The 16,234-nt window shown below is 42.0% G+C and overlaps 1 protein-coding gene across 1 annotated transcript in view; it reads left to right on the top strand.

Moving 5' to 3' along the window:
- Window positions 1-10,976, top strand: part of WIPF1 (WAS/WASL interacting protein family member 1) — a 56,478-nt gene extending 45,502 nt beyond the window's left edge. Inside the window, exons 8-11 of the mRNA XM_042040547.1 lie at window positions 4-164; window positions 2,896-3,108; window positions 4,738-4,851; window positions 6,146-10,976. Of these exons, the coding sequence (XP_041896481.1) occupies window positions 4-164; window positions 2,896-3,108; window positions 4,738-4,851; window positions 6,146-6,201 (544 nt within the window). The 3' untranslated portion in view covers window positions 6,202-10,976. The remainder of the gene's footprint in view (window positions 1-3; window positions 165-2,895; window positions 3,109-4,737; window positions 4,852-6,145) is intronic.
- Window positions 10,977-16,234: the final 5,258 nt, after the last annotated feature.

Genomic DNA, 16,234 nt, shown 5'->3' with positions numbered 1-16,234 from the left:
GGTCCCGCCCGCCCCCGCCGGCGGCGACGAGATGCCGCGGCTGCCGCAGAGGAACATCTCGCTGGGGTCGTGCCCGGCGCCCGGCGGGGGCCGCTCCGGACCGCTGCCCCCGCCGCCCGGCGAGAGGCCGCCGCCGCCCGTCAGAGACCCGCCCGGCCGCTCAGGTAGGGAGCGGGGACAGGTGGCACGGGGCCAGGGTGCTTCGGCCGGGACAGATGGCACGGGGCGAGGGTGTTTTGGCCATGCCCGCACCGGCTTCACATGCTCAACAAACACATCCCAGGATGACATCCTGGGGGCACTAGGGATTCTGCAGTTGGAAGCGAGGGTTGATGGGCATCGTGGTGGCTTAAGGAAAGTCACAGCGAATCACCAGTGTGCTCACGTGTACTTTTGCAGCTCCGGTAACTTTGATTATAGTCACTGTAATTGAAAAGGGTTGCAAACGGGATTTCCCCATTACGTTCTTTGATGCAAAGAAGCTTCTGGTAAGGTGACAGCATCTGACTTCCTGAGTCAACCAGCGTGAGTTAATGGTGGCATTCTTGCGAGTGGAGGTTTGCGGAACCTGACCTTCTACGTGTTGGGAGACACAAACACAGTCGAATATAAACAGGTTTAATAAAAGACCTAGCCAGCAGTTGTTAAATGTAATTGCAGTTGTTACAGTGTGACTAAGTGTTGTTACTTACCATATGTAGATATGAAATTAGACTAAAAGTAGAATTGTTTCCTTTGAGTTATTTCATAATGTACTTTGTCCTCTGTGACAGCTGTTGTTCATAACTTTTAAGAATTGCACATCATAACTCAGCTGTGTAATACCTGATAGTTGTCCCTTTGGAGATGAGAGAATTTAGGCACAGTCAGGCCCTGTAACATCAGGAGGAGAAAAGCACAGAAGATACTGCTGGGAAACTCCATAGAGTTGCCTTTCATTTCATCCTTTGAAATAAACTCAGAAATCATCTCTAGCCTGCCCAGTCCTAGACAATAGAATTGAATGTCTTGGGAACTCCCACAGACAGCTATCTATGTTGGTTTCCAGCTCCTTGAACCAGCCTGGATCTCCAACACCTACAGCAGCTGTGCAGCTACAGAAAATAGTGGTCCTGAAACTGTGCTTTGTAGAGCTGGTTGTGCACCCAGAGGATGGCACAACGCTAGTGTACCCTGCAGTAAATAAATCAGAGAAATCCCATGACAGTTGACTGGGAGGATGGATCAAAGTTGCAGAGAGTGTCTGCAGTTATTCAGTCACTTCCAAGAGTTTGTTTTGTGATAGCCTTCCACCAGCGCTTTCCTAGTTGACTCTTTGCAGATGGTTTTAGCAAACCTGCACTACCTTTCTTCTGGCTCAGTAAGTAGAAGGAAGTTGTAGCAATACATTCTAATCATAAATACACCTATTCTGCAGTAGTTCAGTATAGACAATGAAGTTTAGCTAGGTTTAGAGAGAGCAAGCAAAACTATTCTGAAAGTTGCTGAATGCTTCTCATTCTTTGAAACCATTCCCTGAAGGCAAACTGTAGTAATTTGTAAAATAAGAAGTACAGCATGTTTCTTGAAACATGTTTCAATGCTTGTTGCTGGAGACACAATATCTACCGCTCTCTTTTTCAAAGTGCATGTCTGTAGATAGATTTCATCAGGACACGGAAGCATTTATTCAAAATTAGCATAATTGTCAGTTGCCCAACTGTGCCAAACAGAGGTAGTGAGACTTTTGAACATGCGTAACTCTCCACACCCTCTGCTTCACCTTCTTGTGTCCTAACCATGGGCACTTCTTTCCCTGGCAGCAGCAGCTTTCCTGTCTTTATTTACTTTTCTTGTAGAAGCACCCTTCCCCCTGCCCTCAGGACAGCCCTGGGTCTGTATTACATGGGCTGTGCCTTCACATTTGACCTGTTTCATCCTTGCCAGTTACAGATACACAAACACTGGAAATGCCAGTCTATGTGTGAGGTCTGTTTCCAGTTTAGAGGGAGATGGAGATGCTCCACCGAAAAACCTGTCATGCCGCCCATTTGTTTATAAATGAGTGAGCTGATGAGCTGCTGCTTAATGCAGCCGCTCCTGGGCTGAGCTCCCCTGTGCACCACCGCGGACGCTGGCTGTCACACCCACAGGGGACCACCCCTATGGACAAAGAGCCTCTGAGGGTAGCAAGTGTCTTCCGTCCTCTTGCCTTGCAATGGTACATAGAAAGGAAATGTGTTACGGTTTGGACCTCCACAGCACCCTGAATTCCAGCTGTGACTTCTGCTTGTTGTGGCCACTGTCGATTTAGAGTGGTTTAAAAGTAGGTTCAAGGACCAGCACCTCTACAGAGGGAAATTGTTACAGCGGGGATTACTGTAACACGCATATATCAAACCAGGAGTCCCGTGGAAAAGAAATATATAGGGACAGACAGATTCTTGGTTGATGTTTCAGAGATGTTTATTTCTCCAGCCACATGGCCGGGGCTCTGCCGAGGAACTGCTCAATCCCGGGACCCGAGGGTCCTTGCCCACACGGGGGAACACAAAACAGCCAATGGGGAACGAGGCTGACCCCATGTCTGTCCCCAGGACCCCTCTCCCAGGGCTACATGGCGGGGGGGGGGGGGGGAGACCCCAACAGGAAATGGGAACATGGACACTGCAGTGTACTTATGTTTAGATACATCCTGCTCCTCTGAGCTGTACTCTCCAAATCAGCACTAAATCCCTAGAGAGCCCTGGAGAGCAGGGAAGTGGGTGCTGAGGGCCATTACCCCTTGGGGCCAAGGGTCCTAAAACAGCCCGTTCTGTTAGTGGGAGGCCTTGAAATGCAGGCAGTGGCTTTCCACTGGCATAGTAACCCCTGGTGTTAACAGCATTTGTGTGCTTGCCTCTTGCTTTGCTCTAGGCCCGCTCCCACCACCTCCTCCCATAAGCAGGAACGGAAGCACTTCCAGGGCTTTGCCCACTACTCCCCAGCTGCCTTCCCGAGCAGGGCTGGACAGCCAGAGAGCTGGACCACGACCTCCGCTTCCCCCCGACCGGCCAGGCTCAGCAGCGCCGCCGCCACCACCGCCACCTTCAGCAGCTGTCAGAAACGGCTTCCAGGATCCAGGTGATGGTGAGCCATCCTCCCAGCTGTTTGTCCTCCACAGAGAAGGTGTAGTGGCTTTTGGCCTTAATACCTAAAAAAAGGTTTGCGATAGAGACTTTGTTTCTAGTGCCAGCCTTTGATTTCTGACCAACAGAGGTGTCACTTGGGTCTCAGTTAACCCTGTCAAGTAAGAACAGGATAAATATTCTACCTAGAGCAGAGTTGCAAAGTCATCAATACAATCTGCAAAATAACCCTTTGAAAAATACCCTCAAAAAAGGAAGGGGATTGTTTCAACTCTAATATTAATTCAAACCACAGCTACACTGACACTTTGGAAGTTGGAACAAGTTAGATGACTCAAAAGCTGAAAAACAGATGAAGGAAGGGATTGTCAGAACATTGCTGAAAATGTCAAGTATCTATTTCTGCTAGTGTTTATTAAAAAGATGAGGTCCAAGATTGCTGTGTTTTAAAGATTCATCATGCTTTTCAATTGTTTTCTATTTACATAGAACACATAAATCCTTCAGTTAATTACGGGAGGCCAAAATTGGTATTTCTGACATTTATAAGGTTAGAAAAAGCAAACAGAAAATGAAACTGTAACTCACGCTTTTGAAACATCTTTACACATCAGGTATGGCAGAAGGATCACAGGCATATTTTTTCCTACACAAGTCATTTGCAGGGTTCAGAACATGCAGTTCCTTTACACTCCAGTTTCTGATTGCAGCTTTGGGAGTAAACATAGAAAAAGTGGATGCCAGCAAATAACCACATGTACAAATGCCAGGTAGAACTTACTCAGCTGTTCATTACATTATGCAGTAAAATATCACAATATCACAAGAAAGTTATGGTTGCAGAGTCCTGAAGCAAGCAAGTGAAGAAATGATGGAGTTTAAATTAGCCCACACTTTCTTCCTTAGGCTTTCAAAACCAAGTGCAGAACAGAGCTCTTGGAACATTTCCTATTATTTCAGTGGAGAAACCGGTCAGCTTGCTTTATTCTTTAGAGTTCTGTAGACTCAATAAGTACAGCAAAAAGGCCTCTGTAGTCTAAAGAGATACAGCTTCAAGTCACATGTTTTTCCATTTTTGACAGTAATTATATATAGGATTTTCTGTCATAAACTTTAGCATAATGGCTCCAAATTTTCTTCTTCCAGTATAAATATTAAAAGAGAAAACCCCATGCTTATAGGAGTGTGCTTTTAATGATGCTTTTGAGCTCTATATATCAATGGCACATGAGTATCAGGAAATTCTGTACCAGGACCAAAATACTGTTCTGAAGCAGGAGAAACTAGGCAGTTCTGGTAGCATATATATACATATATATATATATGTAAAAGCAGATCTGTTATACATGAAAGGGAGAGTAACACTTATTTTAGTGGAGTTATGGCTGATTTCCTGATACGAGATTTTGCATTAAATTAGCAAATTGATCAATCAAAGTTTAAAAAATTTTCATTCCCAAACTAACCTAAAGCATCACCTTCCCTGGCTTCCTAAGAGAATGCTGGTTCCATTCTCACCTGTGTAAGCATTTTGCAACATAGAACATGCATCAAACATGATGTTAATGTCAATTTACTTGCTTAAGCTATGTCAGAAAACTAATGATTGAATTGCATGGGATTTTTTCAGATGAATGGGAAAGCAGATTTTCTTTTCATCCGATATCTGATTTGCCACCTCCAGAGCCATATGTACCCATGAATAGAAGTTATCCCAGTAAACTAGCAAGAAATGAAAGTAGAGGTAAGTTGGAATTTCAGTGTATTGTCCTAAAACCAATGTGGATCGGAAAGAGTCTGGATGCTGAAGTTTCCAGACTTCTCAGACTAACAGTCTGGTCATCCTTCCTCACCACACAGGAAAAGCTAAATGCAGTTTCACAGGTACAAGCCCTCTTAAACTTGTATTTGAGTGGGGAATTGTTTGGTTTCTAAGTTGAAACATGTACTGTAAGTGACCAGCTCTGCCATTATAGTCAGCCCTTCTGCTCTAGGTAGCCAGAACCACAAAATCCCTCAGGACTTTCTCCTCATTTCCCATCTAAATTCATGCACAACTCATTTATTTTCATGCCAGCATCATCCTTGAGTTTAGTTTCCCTCTCTTCTTGTGTGTTAAACTCCTCATGTTTTTTAAGACAACAGTCCTCTCAGTTCTTGTTTTGATGGGCTGATTCAGTCCGGATGTACTACACTCTGCTTCCAAGCCATCGTCTCTGATCATCAGAGCTGCTTAGGTATACATTTCGGTTTGATTTTTTCTTTTCCAATTGGTGTTACATGCTGTTCCAGTTCAGATTTCAAACATCTTCTCCAGCAGCATGAATGTTCCCTATCTTCATTAGTGGCATTTTGCCTGATACACCCAAGGATCAATGACTTCTTTCACAACCAGTGACATTGGTGGCTCATAGTTATCCTGTAATCATCTGTACACTCAGATGTTTCTCTCCTGTTTCCAGATGATGAAGGTTTGGTTTGAAGCAGAGATTCCTGTTAGTCTCTGACCCTTCACTTTGCCCTTTTAGCTTTCATCCCATTTGTACTGGTCCACAAATGAAGGCAAAGTAACATATGCATTTTTTTGTGTTTCCTTTTATGAGTTTGCTATGAAAATCTTCATACAGGGAAAAACATTAAGAGCTTTGAAATTTTACTGTGTTTAGAGTTTGCCACTTTTCGTTGAGATTTGCATGTATTGCAAGTAGCACTGAGAAGTTGTGTGTTCACATAAGTTAGTAGGGCTAACAAGAACTATCAGTCTGTTTAGAGAAGGGGACAATGGACCAAAATACGTGTGTTTTCCATACATTAGGGACAGCGTTGGTTAAAAACGTTATTTTACAGTGTTTGAAGTTCTGATGTTGTTTAATAAACTAACCAGAAACTCTACAAAGTTGGTTTTTTTTAATGGCCAGGCATGAAAATTAGTAGATCTTCACCAGTTGCTTTACTTAATTGCTTGGATGTAAACTCCTCCTTCAAAAGAAGGAGCATTCCAGGAAGAGTAACACAAAAAAACCTTCTTTCTCTTTTAGGTGGGTCTGTCCGAAAAGAAAGAGGTGCCCCCCCGCTCCCACCGATACCAAGGTGAAATGGGTTCTGGCCCATCTTTGGGTGACATCTGTTCTCAAGTTTCCTTCGGGTCAGCTCTCCTGTCCACATGACTGGAAAGTTGTCTGTCTTGATTGATTTCCACTTTTGGCTTGTCAGCTGGAACAAACTTCAGTCTCTATTACAGAAGTAATAGGTGTGGCTTATGGACTATAGTTGCTCAAAGCTATGAGTTTTATTCGCTTATACTGCAGGCATTTTGTGGACCTTACACAACGTACGTGCGTCATGCTTACCGCATCCAACCCTGTCCCCTGGAGAGCTCCATGGGAGGTCTGGCTTTGAATTTGATAGAGCTTGAACGAAGCTGTTTCATTCACTTTGGGTACAGTAGCTGTGTTATTTTAATGATAAAGTATTTGATGTTTAAAAAAACAGTTGCTGGGTAAAAAGCATAGCCAGGAGTCCCCTGGATCCTTCTTTGCATGCCTAACTCAACCCATCTGCTTCTGCAAGCCATAGACCTACTACATGGTGACAAAGAGTTCATCTTTAACTTTTTCACTTAAGCTTAGTCAAGCAAATCTTAAGCAATGCACAGCACATCCTGCCTCAAGGATGGAGTGTCTCTGGCCTTGTTTTTATCTGCAGAGAATCTTCCAAAGAAAAGCACAAGTGAAGAATTCATCAGCATAAAAATATGTATATTTTTTTATCCCCTCTTTCCTATTTTTTTAGTAGTGTTACGTGTTCTGTGACCTAATTCTTTCCTACTCTTACGTGGACCAACCCACATCATGTCATCTGTACCCTGGATTACTGTAATGCCCTCTGCCTGATACTGCATGTGAAGAGTCCTCAGAAAGTAGTCTGGGTGCAAACACAGCCTGTAGTTTCAGGCTCCTCCTGTAAAGCATCACTAATGCCAGTGCTCCACAAACTGCTTTCCAGTTGTTTCTTTGGTACAACTAAATGATGGGGTTTGATTTATAAAGCTTCTTGGCACTTAGGTAACAGAGAGCTTGTATTTGACTTACATTATGGTAGAGCAGCCAAGGTGAAAAATGTTCCTAAGTGAAAGCCCTTTGATGTTCTGAAGGGGGTCCGAGGTTTGTGCATTCAAGTGGGAGCATCCAAAATTTGGTGTCTGCACTGGTTCAAGAGAAATGGAAAGATTTGGTCTTCTGAGTTGGCCATGAAGCCTGTCCTTTCAAACTTTGCTGAAAGGAGTCTCTACAGAGAACTGCAAGGCTTACATTAATAGAAGACAGAGTAAAGTATTCTAACATTGTGACAAGTGGTTAATATGTTTAATGGCTTTTGAATTTGTGTATGAGAAAAGAGCTCATTGTATGAGTGAATTTTACAAGTGGATCTAAGTGTGTATAAAATGCCTTTGGAAATTAAGGAAGATTATCTTTCTGGATTTGAAATATTGGTGAATGATAGTTCTTTGTTAATTGGACCTCTGAAGTTTAGCCCTGAAAAATTACGCCTCAGTCTCATCAGCAGTATGTTTCTTCAGTGTGCTCCTTGGGATCCCTGCCAAGCCTGTGTCAGCAGCCATGCATGGGTGTTGCTCAAAAAAACCCAAAATAAAACATAAAAACTAGTCATGTAGGTTAAGAAAATGTTTCTCTAGCATGGGAGACATGATCCTAAGTACACTCTGTGGCTAGAATGAGGTCAGTCCTTGAAAATCTAGGGAATTTAGCCAGAGAGTCTGGACCCTACTGAAATGTCTGTGCATAGGGCTTTTGCTCTGTTTGTGAGTGGGGAGGGGCAGATCCACTTTCTGCCTGGCAGCCTGGACATCGCATTGAAGGGGATGAGACCAGAGTCAGATTTGGCCAGATCAAATTTAATTTGGTCTTTTCAGTGTTTGTTTACAAAATCTTGTTAGCTGTGATAGCATTTGATCATGTACCTGTTTTTTACAGTTTTATATCTAATGACCGATTTTAAGTTACTGTTTATGGTCTTGAACCTGCAATTAAATGCGCAGGCGCAGGGATGTATCTACATCCAGTTGCAGGATCGTGGCTGTAAGAGTTTCTTAAACAGATATTGGTGGGACCTCCATGTGACAGGTGCACCTTGGGATCAAACCTGGCACAATGCTGAATTTGTATATGTATTTTATGGATGTCACTTAAACAAAGTGCCTATCTCTTTTGGATATTATTTTGTGAATAGAAGTCCAAATAAGATTTTTAGGATAATAACTTAAAGGATAAATTATTGTATTCATATTTTAAAACCGAAGTACAGAATAACTTTCTAAGGAAAAATATTTTGAATTCAAGAATACAGTATTTTCAATACCTTGACCTGCCAAATCCTTGTTAATATCCAAATAGCTATGCAGCCAAAAAAAACCCCCAGCCCTCCAGAAATTATATCTTTTTTATAACTTAGCTGCTTCCAACATGACTGTTTTATTTTGATAAGTCAATGAAAATGCTGCCCAGTGTTCTGCCAACTCTCTGTATCATAGAAATTATCCTGTATTAGATCTTTTCAGCAAGGTTTTCTGACCAGAAATCTGGACCACTACCAAAGACTTGGAAAACCAGCTTCAGTTTCACTTTAAAATGTGCCATGTAAAAGGCCCCCAGTTAACAAGCCAAGAATCTTGAGCTGCTTAGGTTTTAGCAATTCTTTTTTTTTTTAGAGATGTTTGGCATACATGTAAAATATCTTAACACTGCAGAAAGAGGCATTTTTGTTCACATAACAACAGCGTTTCCATTTATATGTTTTGCTGTAAAAGTCCTTAGATATATTCCAGAACAATGCAGCCTTTTATCATTCAATATATTGCTTCATGTAGCAGTAGCTATTTACAATATGATCAGTATTAAAATATTTATTTCACTATGAAGTGTTAAAAAAGAATAATACAAAACAGATTGAATCAATGGTGCCTTATGACTTTTTTAGTCAACTTTTCTGTGTCTCAATAGAAGAATTAATAGATGTTGCTCTTCCAGGTCCTAACATAAACAGTGCCGACAGTAGCATTTTACAGTGTTTGAGCCAAGCCCTGCTGTTGTTATGTGCTTGATCTGCTAACTCCAGGTGGAGCTCAGTGTATGGAGAGACCACTGGATCAGTGTGTGTTGGTGAGGTGTATGTGGGCCCTGGTTGGCTTCACAAGCAATTGCTGGGATTGCTCTGAAAATTTAGACCTGTCCCAAAACCAGTGTCTGACACTGCTGCCCACACAGCCCAGCTGATTTCAGTGTGGTTGCATAGGTTACAGAACTAAATTTGGTTCACTGCTTGCATATCAGATTTGCTGGGTTTGTTTCAATGGCATTGTATTACAAACCTTCACACCTCATCTTCTAATGTTATTGCTAAGGCTCAGACTGCGTGACAACAGCCACGGATGTTCATTTTTGTTTAATTCAACTCCGTAAATAAAATGAGAATAATTTTGTACCATGTAAAAATAATTTCTGCTCTATATTTTTGGAAGAAAAGCACATGTTATGTTTGTTATGACTTTCTGCACCAGCTGTTGTGTGAAGAGGTCACAGTGATGAATGTTCAGAGTTGTTAAAGGAAACTCAGCTTGTGATTCAGGAAGTGTATATTTCTGTAAATGAAATAAATAACATTGCAAAGTTCTTGTTTAAAAGCCAGCGTTTCCCAACACTAAAAGAATCATAAGGATTTTTTTTTTCTGCAAGACAGAACTGTGAAAGAAGTTCCTTTTATTGTCATTTTAAAAACTGGTAGTTTCTCCTTGCAGCATCAACTGTTTACAGGACACTTGTAGAAGCAGATCTGTCTTGGAGCAGAGGATAAAGGAGCCAAACTGCTATCATGCCTCACATGTATTGTAACAAAACAATTTTCTGTGCAGAAGTATGGAAATAGAAAGGGTACTTTTTGCCTTGGAAGAAAAGAATGGAGTTAAGTGATCAAACCAAGATTATTGTAAGCAGAATGTCAAATGTTGAGAGACCTAGAGAGGGCCCCTTGGCCACAGGACGCTGGAAAAGAGAAGATTGCTCAAGGAAATAAAAACCAATTGCCTGAATGTTGTTACCAGTACTAGAGTAAAAATTATGGTATAAAATGTGCATGTTTGTAGTTCCACATCACAGTGGTGTCAACAGCTTTGTCTCACAGCTGGGTGCAAACAACCTGTTACAGCGGTACATTGACTCCATGTAACACAGATTGTGCGAGCTTTAATCTTTCAAACAGTATTCACCAGAAAATAAGGAGAATCTCTCACCTAAGATATCCAGGAGCACATTAAGTGCAAATTCATGGAATGGTTCTTCATGTACATTGGAAGAAAACAGGGACCTTGTAGCCTGTAGGATGGATGTGTTTGGACCATTCAGTTAAAAGGTAAACTGGAGCATTGGCAAAGAGGGGAGTATTGGAGTAACTCAGGCAGAAGCAGGGCATGTGTATATGGTCTCAGTGAGTATGCAGAAGGTGGGTGTGCTGACTAAAAAAGAAAAAATGGAAACTACATATCTTAAAAAAGGGAGTAACCGTTTCTGTGTGTTGCCATTTTGAAATACGGTGTCTGTGATAAATATTCCTTAGTGTAAACTAATGCGTGCAGAGGAAGACATCTAAATTTGGACTTCCAAAGCCACACAAGAGAGAGGGAAACATAAAACAGGCTGAGCAGAAAGTAACATTTCTATCAGATGCTTAAAGTTTGAGCTTTTTATAAAATATTAATCTGGTTCTGTGAAATTTTTTGCTTAACATGTATTTTGTAAGTGATTTTGTTCTCCTTATTTTTCTGTCCTATACCAAATAAATTTTACTTTTATTTAATTGGTGGTGCAGACTGTTACATTGAGGACAACCACAGTTACTTCTTTGACAAAAGCACGTGTTGGCTTTAGCAGGAGTGTAGCAGCGAGCCTGGCAGGAGCTGGGGTGAGCTGTTCTCTTCCTCTCCTGTCTGCCATTGCACAGCAGCACAGCACTAATGCTCAGAGGACTTTGGTCCTACATACAATGAAGGACATCTGCAGATAAGGAGAAATAATGAGTTTACTTTAGGATAAAGAATGATTGAAAAGCAGTGGTTAGAGATGCTGTACTTGTGTGTGGCTGTTGGGTGAGCTGTGGCCATTGGCTCTTGGCAGGGCAAGCTAGGCACTTGCTGGGGGAGATGACAAGGAAAATCACTGTAGTTAAGTGTAGATTTTTTAGGTTTGTTGTGTCTCCACTCACAAGGCAGAAGGCTGACAGGGAATATGAAATAGACTAAACCCTCCTTTTGACTTTGGAGCTCTGTTCTTGATCATAGGTGTTAAGCTTTTCAGATAATTTGGACCAGGCTCATCAAAGACCTTTGATAAAAGTCCAGAGGAGGTTCAAATTCAGACTACACTTCCAGCTTCTCCTTACAAGAGTCATTTAAAACCCTGAGCTAAAAAGCTCTGTACTATAACTCATCTGTCTTGCAAAGATTTTAACATCAGGTTTACTCTTACACAGGCTGTGGATCTTTTGACATCTCTGGGGACTGCTTGTTGATACCTTCATTTTACAGACTGGCTGAGACAGAGCACTTTCTTAGAAGGCCACCAACACTCATGTAGCCTGGAGACCCAGCAGTCCTGGTGCCTGGGCTACAGGAACAGAGAAACCATGGTGGAGAGTGGGGCGGGGGAAGGTTGTGAGCTGTAAAGGAGCTGGCTCAGCAGGCTGTGAGACCTTTGTTTGCAGATCTCAGTGGCAATAGCCTTGAATGAGAACACAGAGGTGTGAATCTAATGATCAGCTAGTAGGACTGTCTATCGCATGTTTTACCAAAGAAAACATGTTTTTTTCTGATTTTCAAGAAATCAAATTACTTGCTTGGCTTCAGGAAGAGGGAACTGAACTGAGCATGCTGTGACCTTCGCATAACCACAACATAGTTCTTCCTTCACTTAACTCAAAAAATGCTGTTGATTTAAAAGAAACCCATGGACTACCCTGTAAAACAGTTCTGACTGCTCCCTGCAGTTGTAGGAAGGCTCATGTGTTGCACACAGCACACACAGAAATATGCAACTCCTTTGATCATGGTTCAATAATGTCCAGTGACCTTCCTGCCTCCTATGCACAGGCTGCTCCCCTCTGCCCTCTCACCCAGTCTGACTCCGTTTTACACTGAACATAGTAAATTAGTCCCAGCAAATTACTGATTTGGGAACCAAATATTGGCACATACATCTCTGTACAACACTTAATGTATTATTTAGGCCAACTAATGAAATAGATCATTGGCAATCAAGCTCTTAACGTATCTAAAAATTTCAACAGCAAAGGATGACACAAAAATACTTTGATTAAACACAGAAAATAAATTGGGTGGTTGCTGCTAACATTACCTTGTGTTCAGTATGTCTGTCTACCAAACAACAACATGAGTTCAGATAATATCTTCTTTAATCTTAAAACATATTTGTGGCTTAAGATAGATGACTTCTGCAAAAGCTACATTCAAAATGTAAAATAGCAATCTATCATGAAAGCTGTCTGTATGATAGTGCAATAAGGCTCTTCTCATTCCCGTAATTTTTCCTCTTTGTTATTTCCACTCTTTCTTTTTCTGCAAATAAAAAAGTTATTTCTTCAAGAATGCTGAGATTTAGCCTACATAAATACATTTCTCATTTTCAAAATCAAAATAGGATTCTTCTTAGGGTTTTTTTTGGTTTGTTTTTTTTTTCCCCTGGAATACAGGAGATACCTCTACCTAAGCACTTCTAAGTTAAAGGCAGATGGAGGGGCTGTTGGTTGCTGTCCATCCTTTCTCTCTCCAAAACAGGAACTGGTTATCTCTCTCTGCATTTGGGGCAGGGCTTTATCCCTGTGCAGTGCCCTTCCCAAGGGGGACCACTTTGGCTACCTTTTGCATGTGCCTGTGTGCATGTATTTTTTGGCTCCAAGCTTGTGTGAACAATGTACCTGATAAGGCCTGTAACCAGTTCCATTCTGAAAATGTTTTTGTATTCATGCAAAGATGGATGTTTAGGCAGTGGGTGTTGCTTGTTACCCGACTTGAAGGAAGCATTCGTGTATACAGGGCTGTGAAAATGAGTCATTCCTGTCCTTCTCCTTTCTAGCAGAAATTTTAGTAAATTCAGAGTTACTGGTGAGCCCCTGCATGCCCTGTGGAGCAGCAGAGCCCCTGCATCTGAAGGCTGAGCACTACCAAGCCATGAGAGCAAAAGGCAGCTGAAGCAGTCAGAGCACTTGTGAAGAGAACAAGGTAAAGGTTGTGTGTACAAGTCCAGGCTGAAACCCCAGCCTCTGTCCATAGGTATTTTGATATTGAAACTAGCGTAGATAACATCATTGTGCTGTTTGTCAGAGACTGCAGAGCCCATCAGTACTTTCTGTGCTGTCTCAAAACCAGCTCTCACTGCAAACTGCTGAAATCCTTCTGTTAAAGTTTTTCCTCTCCTTACTTAAAACAGAAACTTTCACTTCTGCTATTTGACCAGGAGCTTTGGTAACTTATGAAACCTGGGAACCTTTGGTTGAAAACACAGAGATACGTGTTCCTTTCCTCTAAATACATACTTTCATCTCCTGAACTGTGCCTGTAGGACTGCTGCTGTGCTTTCATCCAAATGCCAATCAACTGTGGGACTGGTGTGTTTACTCCAGATTATTGCTGATTTAAAAACAGTGCCCTGCTGTGTGCTGTAAGAGAATTACTCCCTGTGCCAGAACCTTCATTCCTCCCTCTCTTATACATCTGGCCACTTGTGAGCAAGGGGAGGAACTGTACATACATTTTTTAGCTGCAAACGTGTCTAATCTACGTCCGAGTCCGAGCATGCCTCAGAAAATGAGAAGCCTTGTGTGTTCGTGTTTGCTTTTAACCAAGCAGGTGGGAACAGGTGTGATGCGCCCCCAGCCTGGCAATTCTCTTTGTGCAGCGGATGCTCGCTCCCGAAGCCCGGGGGCTGCGGCCGCTCGGGTGCCGCGGCCGCGCGGTGTCGCCGTGGCCGCGCGGTGCGTCCCGGCCGGCCCGCGGGGCGAGGCTCCCCGGCGGCTGCGGGCACCGGGGCACGGGGCAGCGGCGGTGTCCAGCCGTTCCACGGCGGGCGTGAGCCGCGGCTCTCAGCCCTGCTGCTCCTGCGTAAGCACCCACAGCTGAGCCGCCCGCTCTAGGGGAAGGTGTCCCTGCCCACGGCGGGGGGGCTGGAACTGCATGGCCTTTCAGGTCCCTTCCCACCCAAACCTTTCTGTGAGGCTAGGCGCATTTCAGCATTTTAGGAATACTACGCGCTGTTTCACCACAGTGATTTTACTCCAGGTGCATCCGGCCTGACTCTTCATGCAGTTACACAGTTCTTGGGCAAGGCAAATTCCAGTATTGGCATTAAAATGACGCAACAGAATAATACACCTGGCTCTACTCCAGTTCATCAGAAAGCAGCATGCTACGAGACATAAATAAATAAAGTCTTTAGCTAATAAAGTTTAACTGCAGCTGGAGAAGGAGATAAGAAATAAAATAAAATACCTTTTTTAATTGAAAATGCCAAGTAGAAGTAACAGGGAGCTGTAAGAAAGTTACTCTGTCAATTTTGCAGTCTTAAAATCAACGCTTACTCAAAGAGTTAAGAGAAGAAAGAAATTTGTCTTGTTATTGGCCATGAATTTAAATGTAATGACAAATTGCTGAACATAATGAGAAAAAGGTACCATAGCTTTCTGCAGGAGAATTCAGGAATAAGAGGGTTTGTTAATTCAGTCCTGTGACCCAGTAGCAGAAAGGACTGAGTGGTGTAGCAGTGGTGAAATGAATAAGAATTAAATAAACAAAAAACAATTGGACTTCTATCACAAAAGACAATACACTGCAGTCAATACATTTGATGGACAACATTTAAACCATATTTGTGTAAGCAATAAATAGTGGCTTGTGGAATGGTGGGATATGGTGTGACCACAAATAGAAACTTAGTGTGGGGAGAGAGTTTATGGAGATTTGGGTCATATTCTGAAAATATTTCCAAAGTTTTTAATTTGTGATACCAAAATTGTTTTTATGGGTTGTTTGTTTGCTGGGGTTTTTTAAGGGGAGTGGTATATTTGGTGGGATTTCTTTACTAATCAGTTGCTTGCTGAATAAGCAACAGCTGCAGCAGGTCACACAGCAGAAACAGCTTATTTAAGCACTGCAGCTTGCTTTAATATGGTTTTCCTGAGCAAAGCAGCATCTGCTAACTTGTGTGTAGCACTGATAGATCTTCTGGTTCTGCTGGGTTTTTTGGTTGGGGCTTCAAGTTTTTTGCTTTTTTTGAAGATTCATGCCAAATTTGAGTAGTCTTCCAGTGACTGAGCACTCAGAATACTGAGAACGTGTGAGTAATAAACTGCCTAGCCCAAAATGAGTGAATAGGTTTTCGTAGGTCGAGCAAGAGCTAACTCTTATGCCCTATTCTTAATAATTTCACCACATACTGTTAGTACGTGAAAATAATATAATATTATTATAGTATTGTAAAAATACTTAATATTTTAAGTGTCTACACACAGTAGATACAGCTCAAACCATAATATGAGGCGAACGGACAAGACTTGATAATGATTTCCCAGATAAAGCATTTGTAATCTGTAAGTTAAAATACTGATTTCTTTGTTTGACTTTTGCATATTTTTTCCCCCAGTCAGACTGGTTAACTATGTAACTAATTTTTGAGTACTTGCATTTGAGTTTAGCACACTTACCTTCTTGCTGAGCCAAGTAAAAGGCTGATGCCCTAGCACTAAGGATGGAATTTGTACATTTAGGAGGTCTCTTCAACATTGTTTTGTCTCCCTTGAAAGCAATTCCAGAAAAAAACTTCTAGTACTAAAATCACATGGGGTTATTCTGAACTTTATTGAATTCAATGTAATTTAATTTGAACTTTTCTTTATTTTTTGCTTTAGAGAGGTGAATTTCACCATGCACAATGTTTACTGGGCTTAATTTCTCGAGCAGTCTATTTCAACAGACCTGAACATATGTAATTATTGCTGAAGTGTTAGTTTGACTTTCTGCAAGCTGACTGTACTAGCTTCATGTATTT

This window comes from Corvus kubaryi, unplaced genomic scaffold (genome assembly GCF_017639235.1).
Source record: "Corvus kubaryi isolate FWS band 111438036 unplaced genomic scaffold, C.kubaryi_AGA036_p1.0 37396, whole genome shotgun sequence".
In the NCBI taxonomy this organism is placed as follows: Eukaryota; Metazoa; Chordata; class Aves; order Passeriformes; family Corvidae; genus Corvus; species Corvus kubaryi.
This window is presented reverse-complemented; position numbering and strand designations above follow the sequence as displayed.